Source organism: Monodelphis domestica, chromosome 5, assembly GCF_027887165.1.
Source record: "Monodelphis domestica isolate mMonDom1 chromosome 5, mMonDom1.pri, whole genome shotgun sequence".
NCBI lineage: Eukaryota > Metazoa > Chordata > Mammalia > Didelphimorphia > Didelphidae > Monodelphis > Monodelphis domestica.
The window spans coordinates 158,305,301-158,328,208 of NC_077231.1; the positions used below are offsets into that span (position 1 = coordinate 158,305,301).

At 33.2% G+C, this 22,908-nt stretch overlaps 1 protein-coding gene across 4 annotated transcripts in view; it reads left to right on the plus strand.

The window, feature by feature from the left end:
- The window catches only part of PCLO (piccolo presynaptic cytomatrix protein), a 623,741-nt gene extending 607,204 nt beyond the window's left edge, over positions 1–16,537 (plus strand). For all 4 annotated transcript variants that reach the window (XM_056799474.1, XM_056799475.1, XM_007504012.3 and 1 more), the window contains 3 exons: positions 7,831–7,965; positions 8,678–8,823; positions 11,600–16,537. In XM_056799474.1, coding sequence (XP_056655452.1) covers positions 7,831–7,965; positions 8,678–8,823; positions 11,600–11,683 — 365 coding nt within the window. In that variant the 3' untranslated portion in view covers positions 11,684–16,537. The remainder of the gene's footprint in view (positions 1–7,830; positions 7,966–8,677; positions 8,824–11,599) is intronic.
- Positions 16,538–22,908: the final 6,371 nt, after the last annotated feature.

The following is a 22,908-nucleotide window of genomic DNA, read 5'->3' on the forward strand; positions in this document are numbered from 1 at the left end:
TATATATATATATATATATATATATATATATATTACTATGCATATGCATATCTATGTCTTGGCATTTCATCCTATACAGTTTATCACTAATCCCTCTAATTATAAATCTTCTATGTACCTAGGTGACAATAACAACTTTTTTTTTAAACCCTCACCTTCTGTCTTGGAATCAGTACTGTGTATTGGTTCCAAGGCAGAAGACTGGTAAGGTCTAGGTAATGGGGGTTGTGACTTGCCCAGGGTCACACAGATGTGAAGTCTCTAAGGCCAGATTTGAATCTACGACCTCCTGTCCCTTGGCCTGACTCTCAATCCACTGAGTTACTCAGATGCCTCTGATAATAACAACTTTTAAGAGTTACCAATATCCTCTTTTAGTTTAGGGATACAAATAATTTTAATTCATTGGGTCCCTTAAAAAAGTTTTTCTTTTTTGTTTCTTCCTCTTTCCTAATTACCTTTGGTGATTCTCTTGAGTTCTGTGCTTGGGCATCAAACTATCTATTTATGTTCAGTCTTTTCTTTATGAATGCTTGGAAGTCTTCTATTTTATTAAATGACCATACTTTCCCTGGAAAGAATATAGTCAGTTTTGCTGGATAGTTGATTCTTTGTTGTAGACCTAGTTCCCTTGTTTTCTGGAATATCTTATTCCATGCCTTGAGGTCTTTCAATATAGATGCATCCAGATCCTGTGTTATCCTAATGGTATTCCCACAGTATCTGAATGACTTCTTCTTAGCAGCTTGTAATATTTTTTCCTTAGTCTGGTAGTTTGTGAATTTGGCTTTAACATTCCTGGGTGTTGTCAGTTGGGGATTAAGTACAGGAGGTGATCTGTGCATTCTTTCAATCTCCACTTTTCCCCCCTGATCTAGAATGTTGGGGCAGTTTTCTTGCATAATTTCCTGTAGAATGATGTCCAGGATTTTTCTTTTGTCATGATCTTCTGTCTGTCCAATGATTCTTAAGTTGTCTCTCCTGGACCTGTTTTCTAGATCTTCTGTCTTATGGATGAGGTTTCATATTTTCGTCAATTTGTCATTCTTTTGATTTTGTTTCAGAGTTTCCTGCTGCCTTGTTGTTTGCTTCTAATTGTTGGATTATAGCTTTTAAATACTGAATTTCATCCCTGGCTTTTTGGTAGTCCTCCTCCTGGTCTGATTTTCTTTGGAAGTCATCTTTCATTTTCTTTGCCTCATCTTTCATCTCCTTTACCTCATTTTCAGGCTGATTAATTTTGGCTTTCCAGACACTATTTTCCATTTCCAGATGAAGTTGTGTCCAAGAGGAGGGTTCCCCAGCTCTGTCCTGTTGTTAGATTTGGTTTTCAGTTCTCTCAAAGGATTGTGTTTTTGATTGGTGAGGAAGGGTTTATGGAGGTCCAAACTGTTGCTGTCTCTAAGTGACCATCTTCAGATTTGTGCTTTTTATAACAAAAAAAGTTCATCATGATTTGTCCAAAAATGATATAGACTGCCTAAGTCTGTAATGTGCTTCTTCGTGCAGAATTCTTTTATGTTCTTTACATTCTTTTAGTGAAAGCTAGTTAATCTTTTATTGATGAAGTGGTAGAAAAGATTCATATTTTGTGTATAGGTTCAAAAAGAATTGCAAGCTAATTCTTTAATACTGTGATTCTATAACCTTGTATGATTATTTCACAGTTTGAAAAGTTCAATGTTTTTTGTCCTAAAATATTGGGAAATTTCACAAGAAAATAACAGTAGTAGGTTGTAAAAATAGAGTGTTGGGCTGACATGACAATTAAGGGATATCCATGGGACAAGAATACATAATCTGTTATACAACCTGTGTTATCAAAGCCTTTGTTTCTTAACTATAGTCAGAAAATTTCCACACAAATATTTCCTGAATGGCTCTTAGTGATTCATCTTTGTTCAGTCTCCCTTTCTGATCTTAGTTCCATATAGACAAGCAATGATGCCATAAATGACAATAAATAAAACTTTATAGATGGTACAAAAAGGTACCATTCATTAACTTATTGGTTTTGATTTATTATGTAAATATTTTGTATAAAACAAGATACTCAGTTTTCAGTTTTCCCCAGGTTCCTAAAAACTTTGTTTTATGAACCATGCTAAGAATCCCCCTAGTACAAGATAATATTTCCTGTTTACAATGACAATTAGCTTAGGGCAAATTTATCCTTATTTTCTGGAAATTTATCAATATTTAGTTGTTTTTTTTCTCAATGCACTAATTATATATGACTTCCATGGATCTGTGATCTCAAGGATTAGATACTCTCCCCAGTGATGTAGAGTAAAAACCGTTGTTGATTTGAAAATAAAAAGGACTACCACAGTAGCAACAAGTGTCTTTAATAAAGGTAGAAGAATTTAAATTCTGTTAGGAATGACTAATCTTAGGCAGGATAGGGTCTAAGTAGATTTTAATAGGAAAGAGTGATTGAAGGGGGTAGCAATAGGAGGAGTGACTACAATTTGATGAAACTCAAAGTTCTATATAAGATTTAGTGGCAACTGGAGAAGTGACTCAGAGTAGTGATGAGATAAAAGTAATTAAAGTATTATCAAATCAAAGGCTTTATGGGTGGCAAGATTCCAGAGATGATAAAAGCATACACTCTTCTAATGGGCATCTAGGAACTTAAATTATGTTGTTCAAGCTAGCTTGTCTTCCTTCCCTAGGGGAGGCTAGCCTTGGACACAACAGGGATCCCGGTGCCACCCATCCTCCTTCTGAAAAGATGCTTTGAGAATGTAAGGAATAAAGCAGAGACAGGGAGGTGATTCTTGAATTGGCCTTGATTTGACATTTACTCCATCTATTGATGATTCCCAACCCTCTTAACACTATTAAAAGCCCTATTTGTGGAACCTAGATCTCTGCCCTTCTTTAAAGGCCCAGTTCTCTCCATTTTCCTCCCTGGTCACAGCCTTTAGCCAAAGGATTGATTCTTTGATGCCCTACTGGAGGTCCCTAATATTGTTTGGCATCAGTCATGCACTAATTCTAAGCTGGGCCTTTGAATGTTCCCGGGAAAAGTAGTAGCTCATGAGCCTGAGGCAATGTATGAAACAGTAAATTCTTGCTTATGACACCAAAGGAACTTTTTTTCCATCTTCTGAGCAATGATAAATGTATGGATTTTTCTTTAAAAAACAACAACAACAACCATAAGGTCAATGAGGCCAAGGTTGTCGCTTCTGATAATTGCATTTAACAATATTCATTCCTGCCCTTCTTTTGACACTTATCTCTATCCTCTCTTAAGTCTGCCATAAATGGGGTTGAGCTAGGAGTGTTACTGGTAGGGTAATAAAAGGATTCCACTCAACTCCAACAGGAAGAACATTCTCTTGAAATTGTGAGTATACAAATAGTACACAAATATTGCCTATTGGTTTGGGCTCATCTTATTTTTTTTGCTGATCATAATGTTTTCGGAAGACATCCTTTCCACTGTTGCCTCATTCTTTATTTGCTGCAATCCACTATGATACACCATGCATCTCTACATTTTCATTTTAATGATCCTGAGGTTCAATTCTTGTGAAAAAATAGTGATTAATCTTTGTCATAAAACTACATGATACTGAAAATATATAGATGGTTTAAAAATTGCCCTTTATTTCTTAGAATCATTAAAAATATAATTTCCTAAAGGTATTGCAGCACATTATCTGCTATGAAATTCTGGGACCAGGAAATACATTGTCCAATTTCAATGTCTCTCTAAGTTATAAGTACAGAAAGATCAGTATTATTAAATTGTGCATACAAGTCTCTATCATGCACTGAGGTATTTTTCAACAGTATTTCTCCCTTCTGGACAGTAGTCAAATTCCTATGAAGGATTATGAAGTAATGTTTTAGTTCTGCGATATTACAGTGTAATTTCATCCCCAAATGGTGGCAACTAGAAAGGCTTTGCTTTGGCAAACAGCATCCAGGAAGTAGCTCTTACACTTCTACTTTTTGCTAGAAAGTTTCCATGTTGGCATCAAAGAACTTAATCTATAATGTGTATCTTAAATAATTGTAATAATGACTCAAGTGAGCAAGGCTATCATTAAATCTGACAATGAATTTAGTATGATTTTGTTGTGACTTTGGAGGCATCTTGTTGGAGAGGAGAGCCTTAAAGTGGTATCTTGTGCTACTATATCAAATCTGATTTTGTAAAGTACAAAGAATAAATATACTTGGATCTTAAATTCTCTACATATTCTGATGAACAATGGAAAAAAATTAATGTCAAATGCTATAGAATATTGTTTATTAAAGGCAACCTATTCACTTTTCATAACTTCATCAAAGATACACTCTCTAGGCTTCACTATTATCAATAGGCTGTGAATCTAGGTGCTATTATTAACCTCATTTTACAAATGAAAAAAAGCTGAAGCTTAGAAAGAGATCAAGGGGCTTTCCCAGCATCAAAGAGCTAGGGAGTAATTAAGATTGAATTTTAACTCAAGCCTCTTTGACTCTAAGCTCATAACTATATTTCTCTTATACCAACTTGTTTGCCCAAATCTAAGAGCTCATTTGATACATCTTCCCCTTCTTTGATATTTCACATTTAGAAAATAGACCCTAGAAAATGGAATGACTTCTATAGAAGGAAAAAATAAATATTTCAGAATCTGAATTGTGACTATGAAGTAACAAGGTAACACACAACTTGGATAATCAATCCCTTACTCTTTAGCAGCAGTTCTTAAACTCTCAATTTGTAGCAATGAGAATACATAATGCATATCAGGAATTACATTCCGAATCATAACTGTAGCAAAATTACAGTTTTGAAGTAGTCACCAAAATAATTTTTTGGTTTGGGTTCACTGCAATATGAGGAACTGTATTGCAAGGTCATGGCATTAGAAAGGTTGAGAACCACTGCTCTATAGACACATCTGTTTATCATTCAAGTAAAAATAATTATTAGCTTCCCACTTGACATATATTTCTAGTTTGTAAAATTGCATGCTGTACTGGTGTTCATTAATTCAAGAACAAAGGGTAACAAAAATTGTATAACTCAAAATCTCTATTAACTTTGTCAATATGACTATTTGACAAAACATGCTGGGAAAATTGGAAAGCGATATTGGAGAGATTAGATTTAAATCAATATCTCACACCCTAAACCATGATAAATTCAGAATGAGTGAATGATTTAAATATAAAGAAGGAAATTATAAGTAAATTAGGTGAACATAGAATAATATACCTGTCAGATCTATGGGAAAGAAAAAAATTTAAGACCACACAAAAGTTAGAGAACATTACAAAATGTAAAATGAATAATTTTAATTACATTTAATTAAAAAAAAGTTTTTGTACAAACTAAACAAATGTACCAAAATTAGAAGGGAAGAAAAAAATTGGGGAAAAAATCTTTGTAACAAAAATCTCTAACAAAGATCTAATTACTCAAATTTATAAGGAGCTAAATCAATTATACAAAAAACCAAGCCATTCTCCAATTGATAAATAGGCAATGGATATGAATAGGCAGTTTTCAGATAAAGAAATAAACGCTATCAATAAACACATGAAAAAAATGTTCTAAATCTCTTATAATTAGAGAAATGCAAATCAAAACAACTCTGAGGTACTACCTCACACCTAGCAGATTGGCTAGCAAGATAGCAAAGGAAAGTAATAAATGTTGGAGGGGATGTGGCAAAATTGGAACATTAATGCAGTGCTGGTGGAGTTGTGAATTGATCCAACCAGTTTTTAAGTCAATTTGGAACTATACCCAAAGGATTTTAAAAGATTGCCTGCCCTTTGATCCAGCCATAGCACTGCTGGGGTTATACCCCAAAGAGATAATGAGAAGAAAAAAAAAACTAGTACAAAATTATTTATAGACCCACTCTTTGTGGTGGCAATAAACTAGAAAATGAGGGGATGCCCTTCAATTGAGGAATGGCTGAACAAATTGTAGAATCTGCTGCTGATGGAATATTATTTTGCTCAAAGGAATAATTAACTGGACAAATTCCATGTGAACTGGAACAATCTCCAGGAATTGATGCAGAGTGAAAGGACGAGAACCAGGAGGGGGCTATTGTACACAGAGACAGATACACTGTGGCACAATCAAATGTAATGGACATTTCTACTAGTAGCAATGCAATGATCCAGGACAATTCTGAGAGACTTATGAGAAAGAATGCTATCCATATCCATAGGATGAACTGTGGGAGTAGAAACAAAAGTAAAAACAAAACAAAACAACAAAACCCTCCTTAATCACATGGTTTGATGGGGATATGATTGGGGATGTAGATTCTAAATGATCACTCTATTACAAATATTAATAATATGGAAACAGGTCTTGATCTGTAAAACCCAGTGGAACCTACACATTGGCTACACATCATGTAAAACCCAGTGGAACTGCTCATTGGCTACACAAAGAGGTTGGGAGGAGAAGGAAAGAACATCAATCACATAACCATGGAAAATATTCTAAATTAATTAAATGAATAAACTTAATTTAAAAAATGTTTATCAATATAGAGGAATCATCTGTCTGAAAATATCAAATAAAGAAAAAGAACAAAAAACATACTATGTGACATTAGCTATGCCTATTATCTCTGAATTAGGATAAATATTCTACCTTTCTGTGGGCATCCTTTTATGTCTCTAAAGTTACTAATGAATTATATGTATAAGAAATTTTTTTAAAATGCACATATCTAAATGTCTTTATTGTTAAATATATGACCAAAGAATAAATATACGACATAAATGTTAATGACAAATATTAGATCCTAGTGAGTGGCTTTCTTATGTGATTTCATGATGAATTTTTAAGTCTACATGCATTTTACATACAATACCAGAGAATAAAATGAAACCGATGGTCAATAAATATACCATGACTCTGGATATCTAAGATTTACTATGTTAGACAAGGCTGACCTTATGGATATACTGGTGACCCTGATTAGTCTCCAAAGTAATTTGATAGTGATATTTCAAATGCTTCCTATGTTTGGCCACTGTGTGATCATGATTTACATCTGAAAAAAATTGTACTATTTCCAAATTTATAATAAACTGGGAGACCATTGAAAATTATTTAGTTTCCATTTAAATGTTGGTATTTGCTACCAGAGGAAGGTATTCAAGTTATTCAAGTTATTCAAGAATATATGCCCAAATTTCTTTAAAACTCAAAATATCAAGGATACTCAAGTCAAATAGCTGATTAACTCAGTAAGAAAATGATAAAATTCTACAAGCAGCTAATTACCTGGAGTCTAGCACAAACACCCACAAAAAATTATGACAATAATCCATATTCATACAGTCTGTAATACTTTCTTTACCTCAGTTCTGACAGTCACTCTGCCATCCATACCTCTTGTCAAAATTTCTCTACCATATCCCATCCAAAAAGAAGTGTCAAGAGTGTGTGACCTGGATAGCTTCCACTGTGATGGCAAGGACCCAAGGATTACCTTGAAATCACATATTCACTAAACTAATTTGCTTTCTGTTTCAGAGATAATTCATTTTCTGTTCTTATATGTCCTTAATATCCCTAGGAATATATGTTTTATCTCTTATCTTTGGAAACACTTCAGTTACATGGAACAGGAATAAAATGTGAAATGGATTTCTTGGTATAAAAGTTGCTTTTTATAATAAGGATTAATTATGAATAAATATAGTCATATTTTCTAGAAGTTACTGAATGACCTATGCCTGGGAATTATGTATGACTGATCTGTAATGTAATCAAATTCATTTCAAGTATATTTTCATGAAAGAAATTACATTTTCTTTATATTTGTGTGTTTTCTATTACAGCTAAAACTCAAGTTATGGGAGAAATCAAGATTGCCCTGAAAAAGGAAATGAAAACAGATGGAGAGCAGCTAATAGTTGAGATCCTCCAGTGCAGAAATATAACTTACAAATTTAAATCTCCTGATCATTTACCAGGTATCTATTTTATAATGAAAAAGGTTAATATATATTTCACAAAGGACATTTAAGGGTAATAATGTGACAGTAACCATCCAAAAATCAAACAATAAAAATATTGGCCTAATTAAATGGAAAATATAGCTATTATTTGACATTGATATTTAGAGGCACATAGAAAAATACCTACTAAAATTGAAAATGTATTTTATGAGAAATGTGGAATAACTCTAACACTTAAGTTTTCTAATAGTAAATTATAAGATTATAGGTTTCATGCAAAATTCAAGCAAGATATAATTAAAAATTTTAATTCCACAATAAGATGGTAGAAAATTTACTTACTTGCCCAAGCATTATTTTTTGGCATTTTTTTATATATTCATAGGTAAAGACAGACAGAAAGAAAAGAGGTAGATAACATAATAGGAAAAAAAATTTGAACAAGGAGTCAGGGGAAATTGGCGTTTTTAATATTGCCTCTGATGTTGACTAGTTGTGTGACCATGAGTAAGTCATTTTCATTTGACTTCTCAAAATCTCTGTTTTTTGTCTGTAAAATGGGGATAGTGATAGTATTATTTATCTTGCAAGGGTTACTGTGTAGTTGATATGAGAAAATGTACTTTTGCACACTGTACAATATTGTTTTTAAATAATAAATATTTCTTTGTACTATTGGTCAAATATAAAGGTGATGATCTTATAACAAAACAATTTTTATTGGCAGATTTATATGTGAAGCTGTATGTAGTCAACATTTCTACCCAAAAAAGAGTTATCAAGAAAAAGACAAGAGTGTGTAGGCATGATCGGGAACCTTCTTTCAATGAAACATTTAGATTTAGCCTGAGTCCTGCTGGGCATTCTCTTCAGGTAACTCTCTACCATCTCTTTTGTTGTATGCCATTTAAAATAAATTCACCTTTTAATTTTTTATACTTGTTATTATAATTTAAAAATATCTATTGTGTTCTGACAGCCATATTTAAGTAAAGCTTCTTCAAAAAGATAGTCAATCTCAGCAGTCATGTGTACTAAATATTTTACATCTGACTCTGAAAAAAATTATGAAGAAAAATTTTTTAAGTTTAATATACATTAATACTTTCTCTAACATTTACTTAATTCTGACAATCCTCTAAAAGTAATTTAAACCTTGATTTGTAGCATTTACTGATTTCCAAGTTGTAATGTGCATGCTGGAAATTTAACAATCTCCTCTCAAGAGCCACTATAAATTCCAGCATATTCCTGGCCTAATCCCTGTGCAAATGGGCCATAACTTCAGAAACATCATATAGTAAATTAGAGAGTAGGCTGGATGTAGAATCAGAGACCCTCAATTTCAATCATGGCTTTGCCATGTATTGCTTGTGAGAACTTTGGTAAGTTATTTATCCTTTTTCTGGGATTTTATTTATCTTTATGTTACCTAGCTTTTATGTATGCCTAATTTGCTTAACCTGGAGCCCCAACCAAGGGTAGTGTAGACTCCTTTGATTGGCTGCCTGTTGATTTAAAACTGGTGAGACTGACATCCTTTAGTAGTGTTACGTGCTGTGACACCCCATGTGGATGCCATGAACTGAAACTGTGTTAACAAGCTCTGTCTCAGGATTCCATGCTGTGGTGGTTGATAACAGTGGCATCCACAGTGGGAATGATAGCTAGGAGCACAGTGGAAACAATCATCTCACCAGTTTTAGAGATGCTGATAATCAAAGGAGGCTTAACCACTCAAATAGCTGAGTAGGCAAAGGGTTCTATATTAGCCTAACTATTCGTGCTCAAAAGCTAACATATATATATATATATGTAACATATATAATGTACTAGAAGACCTATAGGGTTTTTTTCCTAGCCTTAATTTAAAACCCAGTGATTCAATATTTTTAAAATTAATATTTATTCTATATATGTATGTACACATATACATAAAAATTATAATATTTCTGAGTCAAAAGAGACCCCAGAAATTATCTAGTCTAACCCGTATGTTAAAATTACTCCTATGATAGATGACTCCAATGATGGAATGTAAACTTCTTGAGACTAGAAGTTCTTTTCTTTTCTTTCTTTTCTTTTTTCTTCCTTTCCTTTCCTTCCTTCCTTCTTTCCCTTCCTTCCTTCCTTCCTTCCTTCCTTCCTTCCTTCCTTCCTTCCTTCCTTCACTTTTTTCTCTTCCTTCCTTCCTTCCTTCCTTCCTTTCTTCTTCCATATTTCCTTCCTTCCTTCCTTCACTTTTTTCTCTTCCTTTCTTCCTTTCTTCCTTCCTTCCTTCCTTCCTTCCTTCCTTCCTTCCTTCCCCTTCCTTCCCTTCCTTCCTTCCTTCCTTCCTTCCTTCCTTCCTTCCTTCTTCTTCTTCCTTCCTTCCTTCTTTCCTTTCTTTCTTTCTTTCTTTCTTTCTTTCTTTCTTTCTTTCTTTCTTTCTTTCTTTCTTTCTTTCTTTCTTTCTTTCTTTCTTTCTTTCTTTCTTTCTTTCTTTCTTCTTTCTTTCTTTCTTTCTTCTCTTTCTCTTTCTTTCTCTCTTCTCTCTTCTCTCTCTCTTTCTCTCTTTCTCTCTTCTCTTCTCTCTTTCTCTCTTTCTCCTCTTTCTCCTCTTTCTCTCTCTTCTCTCTTTCTCTCTTTCCTCTCTTTCTCTCTTTCTCTCTTTCTCTCTTTCTCTCTTTCTCTCTCTCTCTCTTTCTCTCTTTCTTTCTCCCTTTCTCTCTTTCTTTCTCTCTTTTTCTCTTTCTTTCTCTCTTTCTCATATTCATAGTTCTTGTTGAGTCGTTTTTAATGCAGGAAAGCAAATAAGGGGAACTAAGTCTCTAAGTCATTTAGAAATAGGTTCATTGGGAGATGACTAGTCTCAAAATAAAGGTGGCCTTCTGATCAAGACCAAAAGACTATAAGACTTATGAGAGGACTTCTTTGATAACCCAAGAAGAATATCACAAATTATGAAATAATCCAAGAGAGTTATAAAAATAGAGAGATGTGCATTGGTTGAAGTCATCAGGAAATACTATCTCATTGGTAGAAGTTACTTGGTAGACAAGGGGGAGCAGAGGAACCTGAACCCTACTTTCTAAGTCTGGTGATGTCAAGGATGATGTATACTAAGGTGACCAGGTAATGAGAAGGTGCCAGGCCCCCAAGTGGGGCAAAAAGGTAAACAGAGTTGAAGGAGTGTCACCAAGCTTCTAACCAAGGTAAAAGCCTCTAGGTTAATGAAGACCCAGTCACAAATTCAAGATAATAATTGCTTAAGGTGTATGATGTAGCAAGTTAAAGGCTAAGGCCTAGGCTAACAATGATTAACCATATTCAAGTAGTTATTTACTTAATTCAAATCCTTAAAACTTATACTAAAATAATGACAACAGTTCTACTAAAATCATCACTTGTGCTAACATTAGTTACCTATCTTAGAATTACAACTTATAATTAACTTGATACTACTGCTAACATTAAAATTTAATACTTATATAAGGGCTAGGGGATTTTTCACTCCCTACTTCCTTTACTTTTTCACATTCATTTCCCATAGAGAGGAAAATGTTTTTAAATTACTTGGCTATCATAAGAGCTTAATAACTATTTTGTTAAATCAATGTGAATGCTAGAGAATAAGATAAATAAAATTTTGACTGTTTTTGTCTTCTAGATTTTGCTTGTCTCCAATGGAGGTAAATTTATGAAAAAGACATTGATTGGTGAGCTTATATCTGGCTTGACAAAGTGGATTTAAGGAAAAGAATAGTGAACTGGCACAAACTCTTGGTCAGTCCTACACAAACACATTGAAAAGCTGTGTCTGCTTAGGCTATAGAATCTTACAGGCCATTATCTTCTATAAGAGCATCAAATCGATTTCATAGATTGATACTATTGTGTTTAACTAGGCTTTCAAGGGAAAAAATAAAAAGACAAGAGGGAAGATTAAATGATGGGTTTGCAACCTTGTAAACTTGCTGTTGATCAAGTCAGCAATGAGCTTTGAGCTCCCAAAGAAAAAGATGTGTGATTTAAGAGGGCTTGTTGATGCTGGACTTCTCATGGTCACCATGGGGAACTCTGAAAAGAAGTTGAGTGCTTAAGGCAGAAGTGCTTACTTGGCACTCCGATGAAGCTAGAAGTGGTGGTTCAAAGATCAATATGGTTTGCAATGTAAAACAATGATGATTTTTTAATGCAAAAGCATCTAGGGTGAATGCAAAGGACTGACTATAAATCTCACTTTCTAAAAGTGTACAACTAGTCCCTCTTCACCTTCAGTTCTCTGATTATTTACTAGGATAAAAGTATACTACAGGAGTAATTCCTCCTGTTTTGTTTGCAGTTTTGGCAGAGGCTTGAATTTCATTTTTTTGGATGAAAACCAAATGCCTTGGACCATGAGCTCAAAGGGATTTCATGGTGTATAGCACCATCATCGAAACCTATTAAATGAAAGCACATTTTTGGTATAGGTTGTCATGATCTATACTGAAGATAACCCAGGATAGAACTTGAGTGGAATATTGAAAAGGAATATACCATTTATTGTATGAATAAAGCTGCTGTCCTGGAAGACTAGACATGGATGACTTGGCAGGGAAGAATTTTGCCTCAAAAATAATAGTCCCAGGGATCTATCAAAAATGCAAAAAGATTCTTTATTTTCCCATAATTTAGCCTTTGAGGAAGACTATCTGAATCATATCGGCTATATGTACCAAAGGACCTAGATTTAACTTGTATGAGCTAGGAAGCATGAAAGCCTATTCTGTGTGGAACTTCAAATAAACTCATTATCCTATGTATTTAATTTCTTTGGAGTGACATATTAGGAGACAAAAATATTTTCCCTCAAATAAATTTTATAATAGTCTCTTAGTTGTGGATAATTAGACTGGGATGAGTTCTTACTCTTATGCAATTAAATCTTTTTAAAAATAAATGTATATATAGCATGAAAATCCTTACACCCAAGGCCCATCTTTCTATTGTTCTTCTGCTTCATTAATCCCTACCTGCATACTTCATCTTGGTCAAATTCATAACTGGGGTCCTTGGAAATTGCATACTATAACTATTCCAAACACCAAATTAAAAAAATCTATTTGATTAAGAATTTTGACACCATAAGATAATTAATTTTTTAAAATATTGAACAAATGGTTGAAACCCAAGATATTTAAATGGGATTATCTTCATCATGTACCAAAAGTTATTAATGAGAAACTCACAAGGGTAATAGTACAACTGAGTAGTAATGGCCTAGAAGTATATTTCAGGAAACCAAGGTTTTTGTCTGGTCTCTGACAATGACTCCCTATCTAATCTTCACTCAATCATTAAATTTCTCTTTGTGAGCATGTCATCTGTAAAATGGGTATGATAATAACTTCTCTACTTAACTCAGAGGGTTGTAGTTGGGATAAAAATAGGTCACATACTTGAAAGCACTTTACACAGTGTAAAGCAGTATAAAAATGAAAGGAGTAAGGGTTAAGTATGTTCAGTCTCTCAATCGAAGAGAGGAAAATAAATTTCTTATTCCCCTATATAACATCTTCACATTGGCACAAAAAAAATCAGTTCCAAATATAATTTTTCACATAGTACGGAAAAACTTCTCCAACAGTATTTAATTTTCTTTTACCCTTTTTTTTTAAAGGCTAAGTGAAGAGAAAATATACACAAATAGACAGGGTATGCAAAGTTGAAGCCAAATTAACAAATTCATTGTTAAATCTCTTATTCCACTTTCATTTTCCCCCAAAAGGAAAATTTAAGGGTTAAGCAACTCAGTCTAAATTTGTTGATTTAAAATTGTGGGTAAAATCTAGACTAAATATTCCACCAGGTAGAAGAGATAGTACAGTTCTCACAGTGGAAGCTTTAACTTTGAATATTCTGGCTTTTTCATCTGATTAGGCATTTCAAATGTATCTTTCTCTGTAGTTAGTGTTAACTAGAGGTCTTGTTCCTGCCTGGACTATTAAAATAACTAGAAACCATTAGCTGGCAACAGACCTTATTTGCATAGATATAAAAATGATTTGATGTCCAGCTGTCCTCCAGCCCCACTTAGTAAATTGTCATAGCTTCTGTACTCCAAACAACCCCTCCATCCCAGCCCCCAGCAAAAAAAAAAATCCTACCTTTCATAATCATTGAAATAGGGATAAGATGAGGGCATTTGGAAGATCAAACAAATGACAATTTTGATTTTGCAAGAATTTTATTTTTTGGAGACAGCAAAGTCCTGTTGATGGTTGCAATGGAAAATTTGGGAGAAATGAACGTGATATAGGAGACCATAATCAACACTCTTCATTTGGGAAAAGTGGTCCAATAAGCCTTTAATTTGACAAAATGTCACTTGCCCTTAAAGTTAAAGTGTTTAATGGGACCTGGGTTAACTTTGGCACTCTCCTATAACCCCTGGTATAATCCATTCATCTTTAATACTTGGTTCCCATGAATATGAGATGACCAGTCACTCACCTTCAAAATGCAATTTCCTTAAGGCCAATAAAATAGTAGATATAGCCAAACAAAGGATTGTCCCTTAATCCTGATCTGATTAAACATATTAAAATTATTTTCATTTTTGGTGGCTCCCAAATTCCTGGAGACTATTAACAATTAGGTCATTTACTACATTCAATGGCAGGACTCATTTTATATGGGTCGATGCCAGCGTCCATTCAGAGGGTATATGATGCTTCCCAAGAGTGCCAAAGTAGCATCTGACCAAAATCCTTAGGTTGTTCTGGAATTATTCTATGCAACATTGATTTATATGTGAATGCATTTCTTCTGAATGATGATAACAACTCTTCATAAAACAGAAAAATTTCATTTTAAAATTTAAAGCAGGGCTCTTGGTACTTTTACTTTTTTGTATATATCACAGCATGGTTTTCCAATTTTACTTCCTTATTCCTTCACTGGCTTCTTGGTGGCTATAGAGCTTGTGATCTCTGATTAACTGATTTTTTATTAGCCTAATTAACATACTTCTACAACATTTATCTAAATATGTACATCTTTCAAGTTCTCAAATGAACTTTGATTTTTCCCACAAATACATGGAGTCATCAAATATTGAGATAGTTCCTTGTTTTAAGACCTGGTGCAATGAAAACATGCTGAAATCTGAGCAAAAGCACAGTGTGAGTGTTTACAAAAGAAAAGGCTTCATAATATAGTCTTTACAAATATGGATGGAGAGAGAAGCAGGACATTACTATAAATATACTGGTTATTTACCATTTCAGTTCAAAGAGGCCGGATCCAGGAGCAGAATAAAGGGATATAGGGTCTGATTCTTAATATTATCCATATTTTACATTGAACTAACTTATTAATCAAATCCATATTTCAAGACATAATTGGAGTAAGTTTTGTAGATCACATATACACATATTGAAATGGTCATTTTGTGGGAATATTGTAGCTGGTAACCAGCTGATATGGATTCTTACTATAGGAGTGATGGTGGTAGTGGGAGTGGTGGCAGTAGTTGGAAATACAAGTAAGCATCTATACTATAAAAAAGCTATTGTGCCCAATTTAATAGAAATTATTTGATCAATGTTTAGTTTCATGAAGATATCATAAAGATGTTTATAGTATTTTTTTATTATTTAAATCATACTTAATATTTTGAAGGACTTATTTTCATTGCTACCTTGTCTATTATCCCAAATTCTGTCTACTATACCTATACATGTACATACATCTATGTCTGACAGAAATGAATTGAATTGATATGACTGAAATCAGAATTGAGGAGAGTACACTCCATGAATATAAATCATATGATCCAGTTGTTTCTTTCAAATTATTAATTGCCTTTGCTGAAAGACTAGAGTGAATGAGTAAAATGGATAATGTTCGAGTTAGAAAATACATTTTAATGTTTTCTGTATATTCCATTTTATTTATTTAAAAATATTTCCTGGGGAACTCGAAATCATTTTAAAAATCCTTAAATAATAATAATAATAATAATAGGTGGTTTGAGAGAGCAGTTTCTTAATTTGTTACACTGTATATAACTATACATTTTGTAAAACAGATCAGTTTGGATTATTAATTTCATCCAGCATTCAGCATGTGAAAATGAGTATTATTTGACTGTGTCTGTATATTTGTTCAGTGATGTGCTCAGGTGCTACCATGACAAATAGCGTGTGTGCTAATATCTTATCAAACAAGAATTTAAAAAAGCATACAGCATTACAGCTGTCCATACATTTTTAAAAATTAAAATAAAATATCCTTTAAAAATGTCATGTTTCTAAATTGAATGTTGCATGTAATGGTGGTGATTTGATAATCTTTTCTTTTTTTAAATTTTCTTGAGATCTCTCTGGAAGACAACAAAAACAAGATCAAAAAGCCTTGTTCTAAAAGTTGTATAAATTGAAATAAAAATGTATGAGAATTGTACACATACAATGCTTGTAAATGTCTCAGTTTTCGCTCTATGTAAAAATTCATGTCATGGTTTTGTGGTTGTATACAGGATGTATCTTGAGAATTTATGCAAGTTGTGTTATATAAAGGCTGTTCCCCCAGTCTAACAAATAAATACTGAAAACATCAACTTTGTTGTTACTCATCATTGCATTTAAATGAAAATCTTACTTAAAAGTGTTATGATGGAGCCTAAGGCTCTGTGTAGTTTAGGTACAAATCCTATCTTTAATGCATAAATCAATGTGGTCTTATATTCTTATTTACCTTTTCCCACATTTCTTCAATGAACTCATTCCATAGTAGCTTCTTTGGCGAAAGTCCTAGATTAAAAAAATCTTTTTTAATTTTTTGAATTTGTTAACATTAGCATTTCCACATTTAAAGAAAACAAAAAAGAGAACCACATTTGAAATTGTGAATCTCCATTACATGTAACTTTCAAGGCATACATTTCAAATTTAGCATGGTAGTTCTAACATAGTTTTTCTTGTTTGGACCACATTCTTCATATTCTTTTTCTCTCATTTTATTTTAAAATTATTCATCAATGCCCTCTCTTTTAAGAGCTGGGCTTAGAGACTGAAAATATCTCACCTTAGAAATTCAAATGGAGAATTCACTTTACTATTTCATGGATTAAAACCTCACACATACAGTCTTTCTCTCTGTCTCTATATATCCTCAAGATGAAATCTAAATCTAAATCTAAATCTAAAAATTAAGATAAAAATAAAACTAGACTTGTAATTATTCTTGTCCTTAGATAACTACATACACACATACACATATTATACACATACATACGTGTATATATATATATATACACACATACATGTGTGGGTATCAGTTTTGCTACAGACCTGTAAAAATTTGTGAGTGAGGAGAACTCACCCTCCCCTGCAATGCATATTCTTGTAGGGTTGTATAAACCATTGAGAAGTAAAGTGATTTTAAGGGAGTCACAGAAAGTTCCAGAATCAAGATTTGAACTCACATTTTGATGGATTATAGTCTAATACTCTATTCATTATGCAATCTAGCATTCATTGGTTTTGTTCTCTTTTCCTTTTATTCCCAAATTATTGTAATTTAAAAGTTGGTTATGTTTACAAAATACATTGGAGAGACCAGTCTTCCAAGGATCTCAGGGGAAATGTATAATTGAAAATCTGTTACCCTAAAAAAAAGAATTATATTTCCCAGGAGCCCACTGACTTCCTGTCCTTACATACTTCCTGTAGCCAGGGGATATTAGACGGGAGGGTTCTGCCCTCTTTGGTGTCTTGGCTCTGTGGTGGTGAGTGGGATTTTCAACAGGTTGATTAGTCATGGGCACATGGTCTTTATTTTGTATCCCTCTTATTCCTTTATTTCTAATGATCATTAATAAATCCCTAAAAAATAACATTTTTATTATTTGAGATTTAATTTTAACTTTTATAGTCATATTGCCTCTCTCACTGTCTTATTAGATGATTTGAGATCCTCTAAGCTTTGCCAAGTGTTTTGTATACATTATCACCTCAGTTTCTCACAGGGGTTTTATCAAATCTAAATAAATTAGCATTTATTTTATGATTGCATCAGTTCCTTTTTTGTGTGTAAATCCTATGAGATCAGGAACTATATATTTGTATCACCTTGTCCCTAGCCTATTTTTTTCTGACTTAAAAGGGTAATATATATATATATATATATGTATATACATATATATAAAATGAAATTTAAGATGTTCAATAAGAACCAGTAAATGTGAATATCACCTATTAATATTCAGTATCATAATTTGAACTTATCCCCCATCTTGGGTTATGTGTGTGTAGTTGCATATGTAAATGTGTAGGTGTATATATGTGTTTCTCTATAAAATATATGAATATCTGTATATTTACATATATTACATATATATTTCAGTTATTTTTCAATTGTGTCCAACTGTTTGTGATCCCTTATGAGGTGTTATTGGCAAAGATACTAGAGTGTTTGCCATTTCCTTCTCTAGTTTATTTTACAGTTGAAGAAACTGAGTCAAACAGGATTAAGTGACTTCCCCAGGGCCAAACAATCAATACATGTCTGAGGCTATATTTGGACTCATGAAGATGAGTCATCCTAACTACAGTTCTGGCACTGTATCAAATGTACCACAGAGCATTCTAGGTAGATAGATAGATACATGCATACATAGATTTATACATAGGTACATATATACCTACTTATACACACACACATATAAAGAGAGAGATACGTAGATAAATACTTTGATTCATAGATACCTACACTTGTATACATCAATACTTAAATATCCATACACATATCCATCTATATATTGAGAGAGATACTTATGTATATATGTCTGGTAACTGGAAACAGGCTAACAAAGAATTACCAACTAAATCAATGAATTTCTAACTAGAAAAAAGTGTTGTGAGAAAATACATATTCAAAGCTGCTTAAAAGAGCTATTTTGAGTAGTTTACATAATTTAATTGACATCCATATTATTTATTCCTTCCTTCATTCATTGAATTGGTTTCCTGAATGGTTATTACAGTGGAGGCCCTGTTTAACCAACAAAAGTAAATAAGGCAATGTCTATAGCCTCCAGGAGTTTATAAAATAAAGAAGGTACAAAGATCTATGCAATATGAAATAATGAGAAAAGAGAAACAATAGTTGTACAGAGTGCAACTGGAATTCAGAAGAGAAAATTCTCTTTCAGCTGGGGTGATCAGAGAGGATGGCCTGAAAGAAGTGATTTGACTTAGATCTTGAAGGACAAGAAAGATTTTGAAAGGAAACCTTAATTTGTTTCTTAGGGACAACTAAGTAATAGTTGAACTTGTGGTAGACCCCTTGTTCTGCTCAGTCCTATTCAAAACATGTTTGCTGCTTAACATATATACATATAGTGATCCCTCACCTATCATGGGAGTAATGTTCCAGAGACCCCCACAATAGGTGAAAATCTCCCAAGTAGCAGCATTATTTTAATTTAATTTTATTATATATATATATATATATATATATATATATATATTTAAGGCTTTATAAAACCTTCCCACTCTCCTATAAACCTTTTCAACATTCTTATTAACCTTTCCCACACCCTTATAAATACTTCATATGCACTTAAACACATTATGAACATATGGGCACAGTGCAGGAGAGTAAATAGATCAATGCTACAGTCACTGACCCGATCAATGCCCAGGATACAGAACAAAGCACTGTGGCAGCCAATAGTGAGTGTGCTCTGTACAACTTCACATTGCCAAATTCTCACAAGTGGTAGGGGCATACTGCATTTCCATTGTGTACAGTATGGTATTCATTTGTACAATCCTTTGATATAGCTAAACTCTGTGATATGGAATTTTATATATATATATATATATATATATATGTATATATATGTGTGTGTGTGTGTGTGTGTGTGTGTATTAAAAACCACAATACAGTGAAGCAATGATAAGACAACTGTGATATACTGAGGGATGACTATATATGCATGTCATATATATATATATATATATATATAGATAGAGAGAGAGAGAGAGAGAGAGAGAGAGAGACTCTTTTGACATCTATACCTATCACTGAATGATGTCTTTTGATCTTTTGATTCTTGCATAAACTGGATTTTTTTCATAAAAGTTTATTATAAATTGGATTTAAATGAGGCAGAGTTTTAAAAAGTCAGTGGCTTCACTCTCTCCTATAGTCATTAAAGTTCAGTGGCAAGAAAAGTCAAGATAAATGTTGAAGGCTTGGGATACAGTGGATGACATTGGCTTCTTCAATCACTAGCCCAACTCTAAGCTCTCCACAGTGCCTGCTTCATGGCCACTGGACAAAATGTTCTCTTTCACCCCTTCTTCTGGTTTCATGTCTTCACAATCCTGGGGTAGGCACCTCTCCAACTTAGGGCCAGGTTTTGAACCTCTCAGTTACCTTCAGCCTGATTTAGTTCTGCTACCAAGATATTTTTATGATGTTGTGGCTATTGTGTATGCTACAGCTCCTTGGAGCCACAGATGAAAACAAAGGAGCTCAACAAATGCTTTTCCATTGCCATTCATTCATTCACTGATCTAATCATTCATTCTCAGCTTTTTTTCCTCATTTTAAGATGATGATAATTATATTGAATTTATTCTTCCCAACCACATATTAAGGTAGGTAGGATATCAAGCATATCACTCTTTTACTGATGCGAAGCAGAGGTCAAGAGATTTCTTCATAACAAAAACCAGTGCTATTTTTCAATCAGAATTCAAATCCAGGTTTGTAACTCTCCTAGCCCACTACCTTTTCTACCATCCCATTCTTCATGCTAAGTGAATGAATACTTGGATAAAAAAATAATAGCTAGGGCTTTTATAAAATTGGAAATTCAAATAAATGTGATTTATAAATACAACTTTTTAAATACCTGCTTTCTTTAATCATGATTGATTCTGAAGAGTGTTTGTGATTTAGAAGGAAAATTAATGGAAGAATAACATATCTAAGTGTAATAGCTACAGAGAGAAATGGAAGAGTTTCACAAGATCTAACAATTTAGAGGAAGAGAAAGCTAATGTTATCACTCCTATTAAAGTAGGAAGAGAACATTAATGAGGCAGTGCTGGGAAGATGATATGGACTCTTAGTCTGAAAAGGAAATGGCAACCAGAATGGATTTTTTGGCACTCAAATATCCAGAGCCATTTTAAAGTAATATAAGTAAATCCTGTTGTTGCAAATCAGGTGGAGGGTGGGAAATAGTCATGAAAATCTCTCTCCCAGAAAGGTAATTAGCAGGTAGAGAAAAATATCAAAAGGTGAAACAGGTTAATTGGTTTTCAAATAAAGTCTTTATTACTACATCTGTGAGCTAATAGTTTTGATGAATAAATAATTTGGTATTTAGCAGTTTTCAAAATCCTACCTCTATTCTGAATTTACTTATTTTAGCAATAGTAAAGCAAATCTTTTTCCCCATTAGCAACTTTAAAAAAATCAATAGTAAGGAAACCACAGGGGCTCATGGAACAGATCCAACAGGCAATAAATACTACATCCCATCCTCTTCCCTGTGCCACAGTTCTGAAACCTTCTTAGAGCATGTTTGTAATTGCCATCTGTTTCACTAGTCAGGTAGAGGGAGAAAGTCAACTCGGGACAATTAGAGAATAAGACAGTCACTCTACCACTAAAAAGGCAGAGCTCAGAGAAATAAAGGTAGTCCCCACAAATATAGGTAAGCAAGGAGACTAGGAAGAATTTAAACTCAGGGACAATTAACCAGACAAGGGGTCCATGTATACAAAGAGGGAATCTTACAGACCCTCCTGGCTTTCATGAATGACTAACAATTTGGACAAATTACTGTCATCTCCTTGCAACAAGTATTCAGACCACTGATGTTCAAACAGGGCCCTGGATAGATTTATGCAATGAATCTCTTCTAAGCCTACTGAGACCTCCAGAAATGGTAGCACAATTAGAGATCCAGAAATTCTCCCATCTCCCCAAAACAGCATACATAATGCTATACTTTAACAACCAAGAAATGCTGCTGGACATCTGTCTGATCTTGTCGAAGAATAAGGAGAAGGGACAGTCAATCTCATCCTCAGTGAGTATGAACTCCATAGAACTTCAGAGAAATCTGGGAAGAACAATGAGCTTCTAATGGTTTTTGGAAGACTAACTAATTTGGTTCCACATCCCTCTCCTCCTTGTGAGCAACAATGCTCCTTTCATTAGTCCAATAATTTAGTCTGTGTGGATTTAGATAATTATTCTCATATATCAACTTCTGTCCAAAGGGAGAACTCTACCATCTTCCCTTCTCTAGTACATGGCTTGACGGTATATCATTAGCGGAAGTACCCACAGAAGTGAAATGAATGAAATCAATATTTCTATATATGTATATGCATATAGATGTGTGTATGTGCATGTATACCTATATATAATATTGAAAAATTTGAATGAAATATTTAAATTAAATGAAGCACTTAAAATATATAAACACACTCTCTCACATACACACACACATATATATAGTAGGACCATGTTTTACTAGAATAATACTTTCTAAGATGCTTCACATAAGTTTAAAATAGACTAGAAAAAGAGCAAATTAAAAATCCCCAATTAAAGACAAAGTTGGAAATCCTAAAGATTAAATGAAAAATTAATATAATTAAAAGAGAAACATTGAACAAATAAGAGCATAAATTGTTTTTTATGAGAAAAACAAATAAGATATTTGAGCATTGGATAATTTGATTAAAACAAAGAAAGAAGAAAATCACATAATCAGTATCAAAAATGAAAAGAGTGAATTCACTACCAATGAAAAGGAAATTAAAAGCAATCACTAGGATCTATTTTACTCAATTATATGCCAAGAAATCTGACAATCTAAATGCAATGGATGAATATTTACAAAAATATAAATTGCCTAGATTAACAAAAAAGGAAATAGGATACCTAAATAATCCC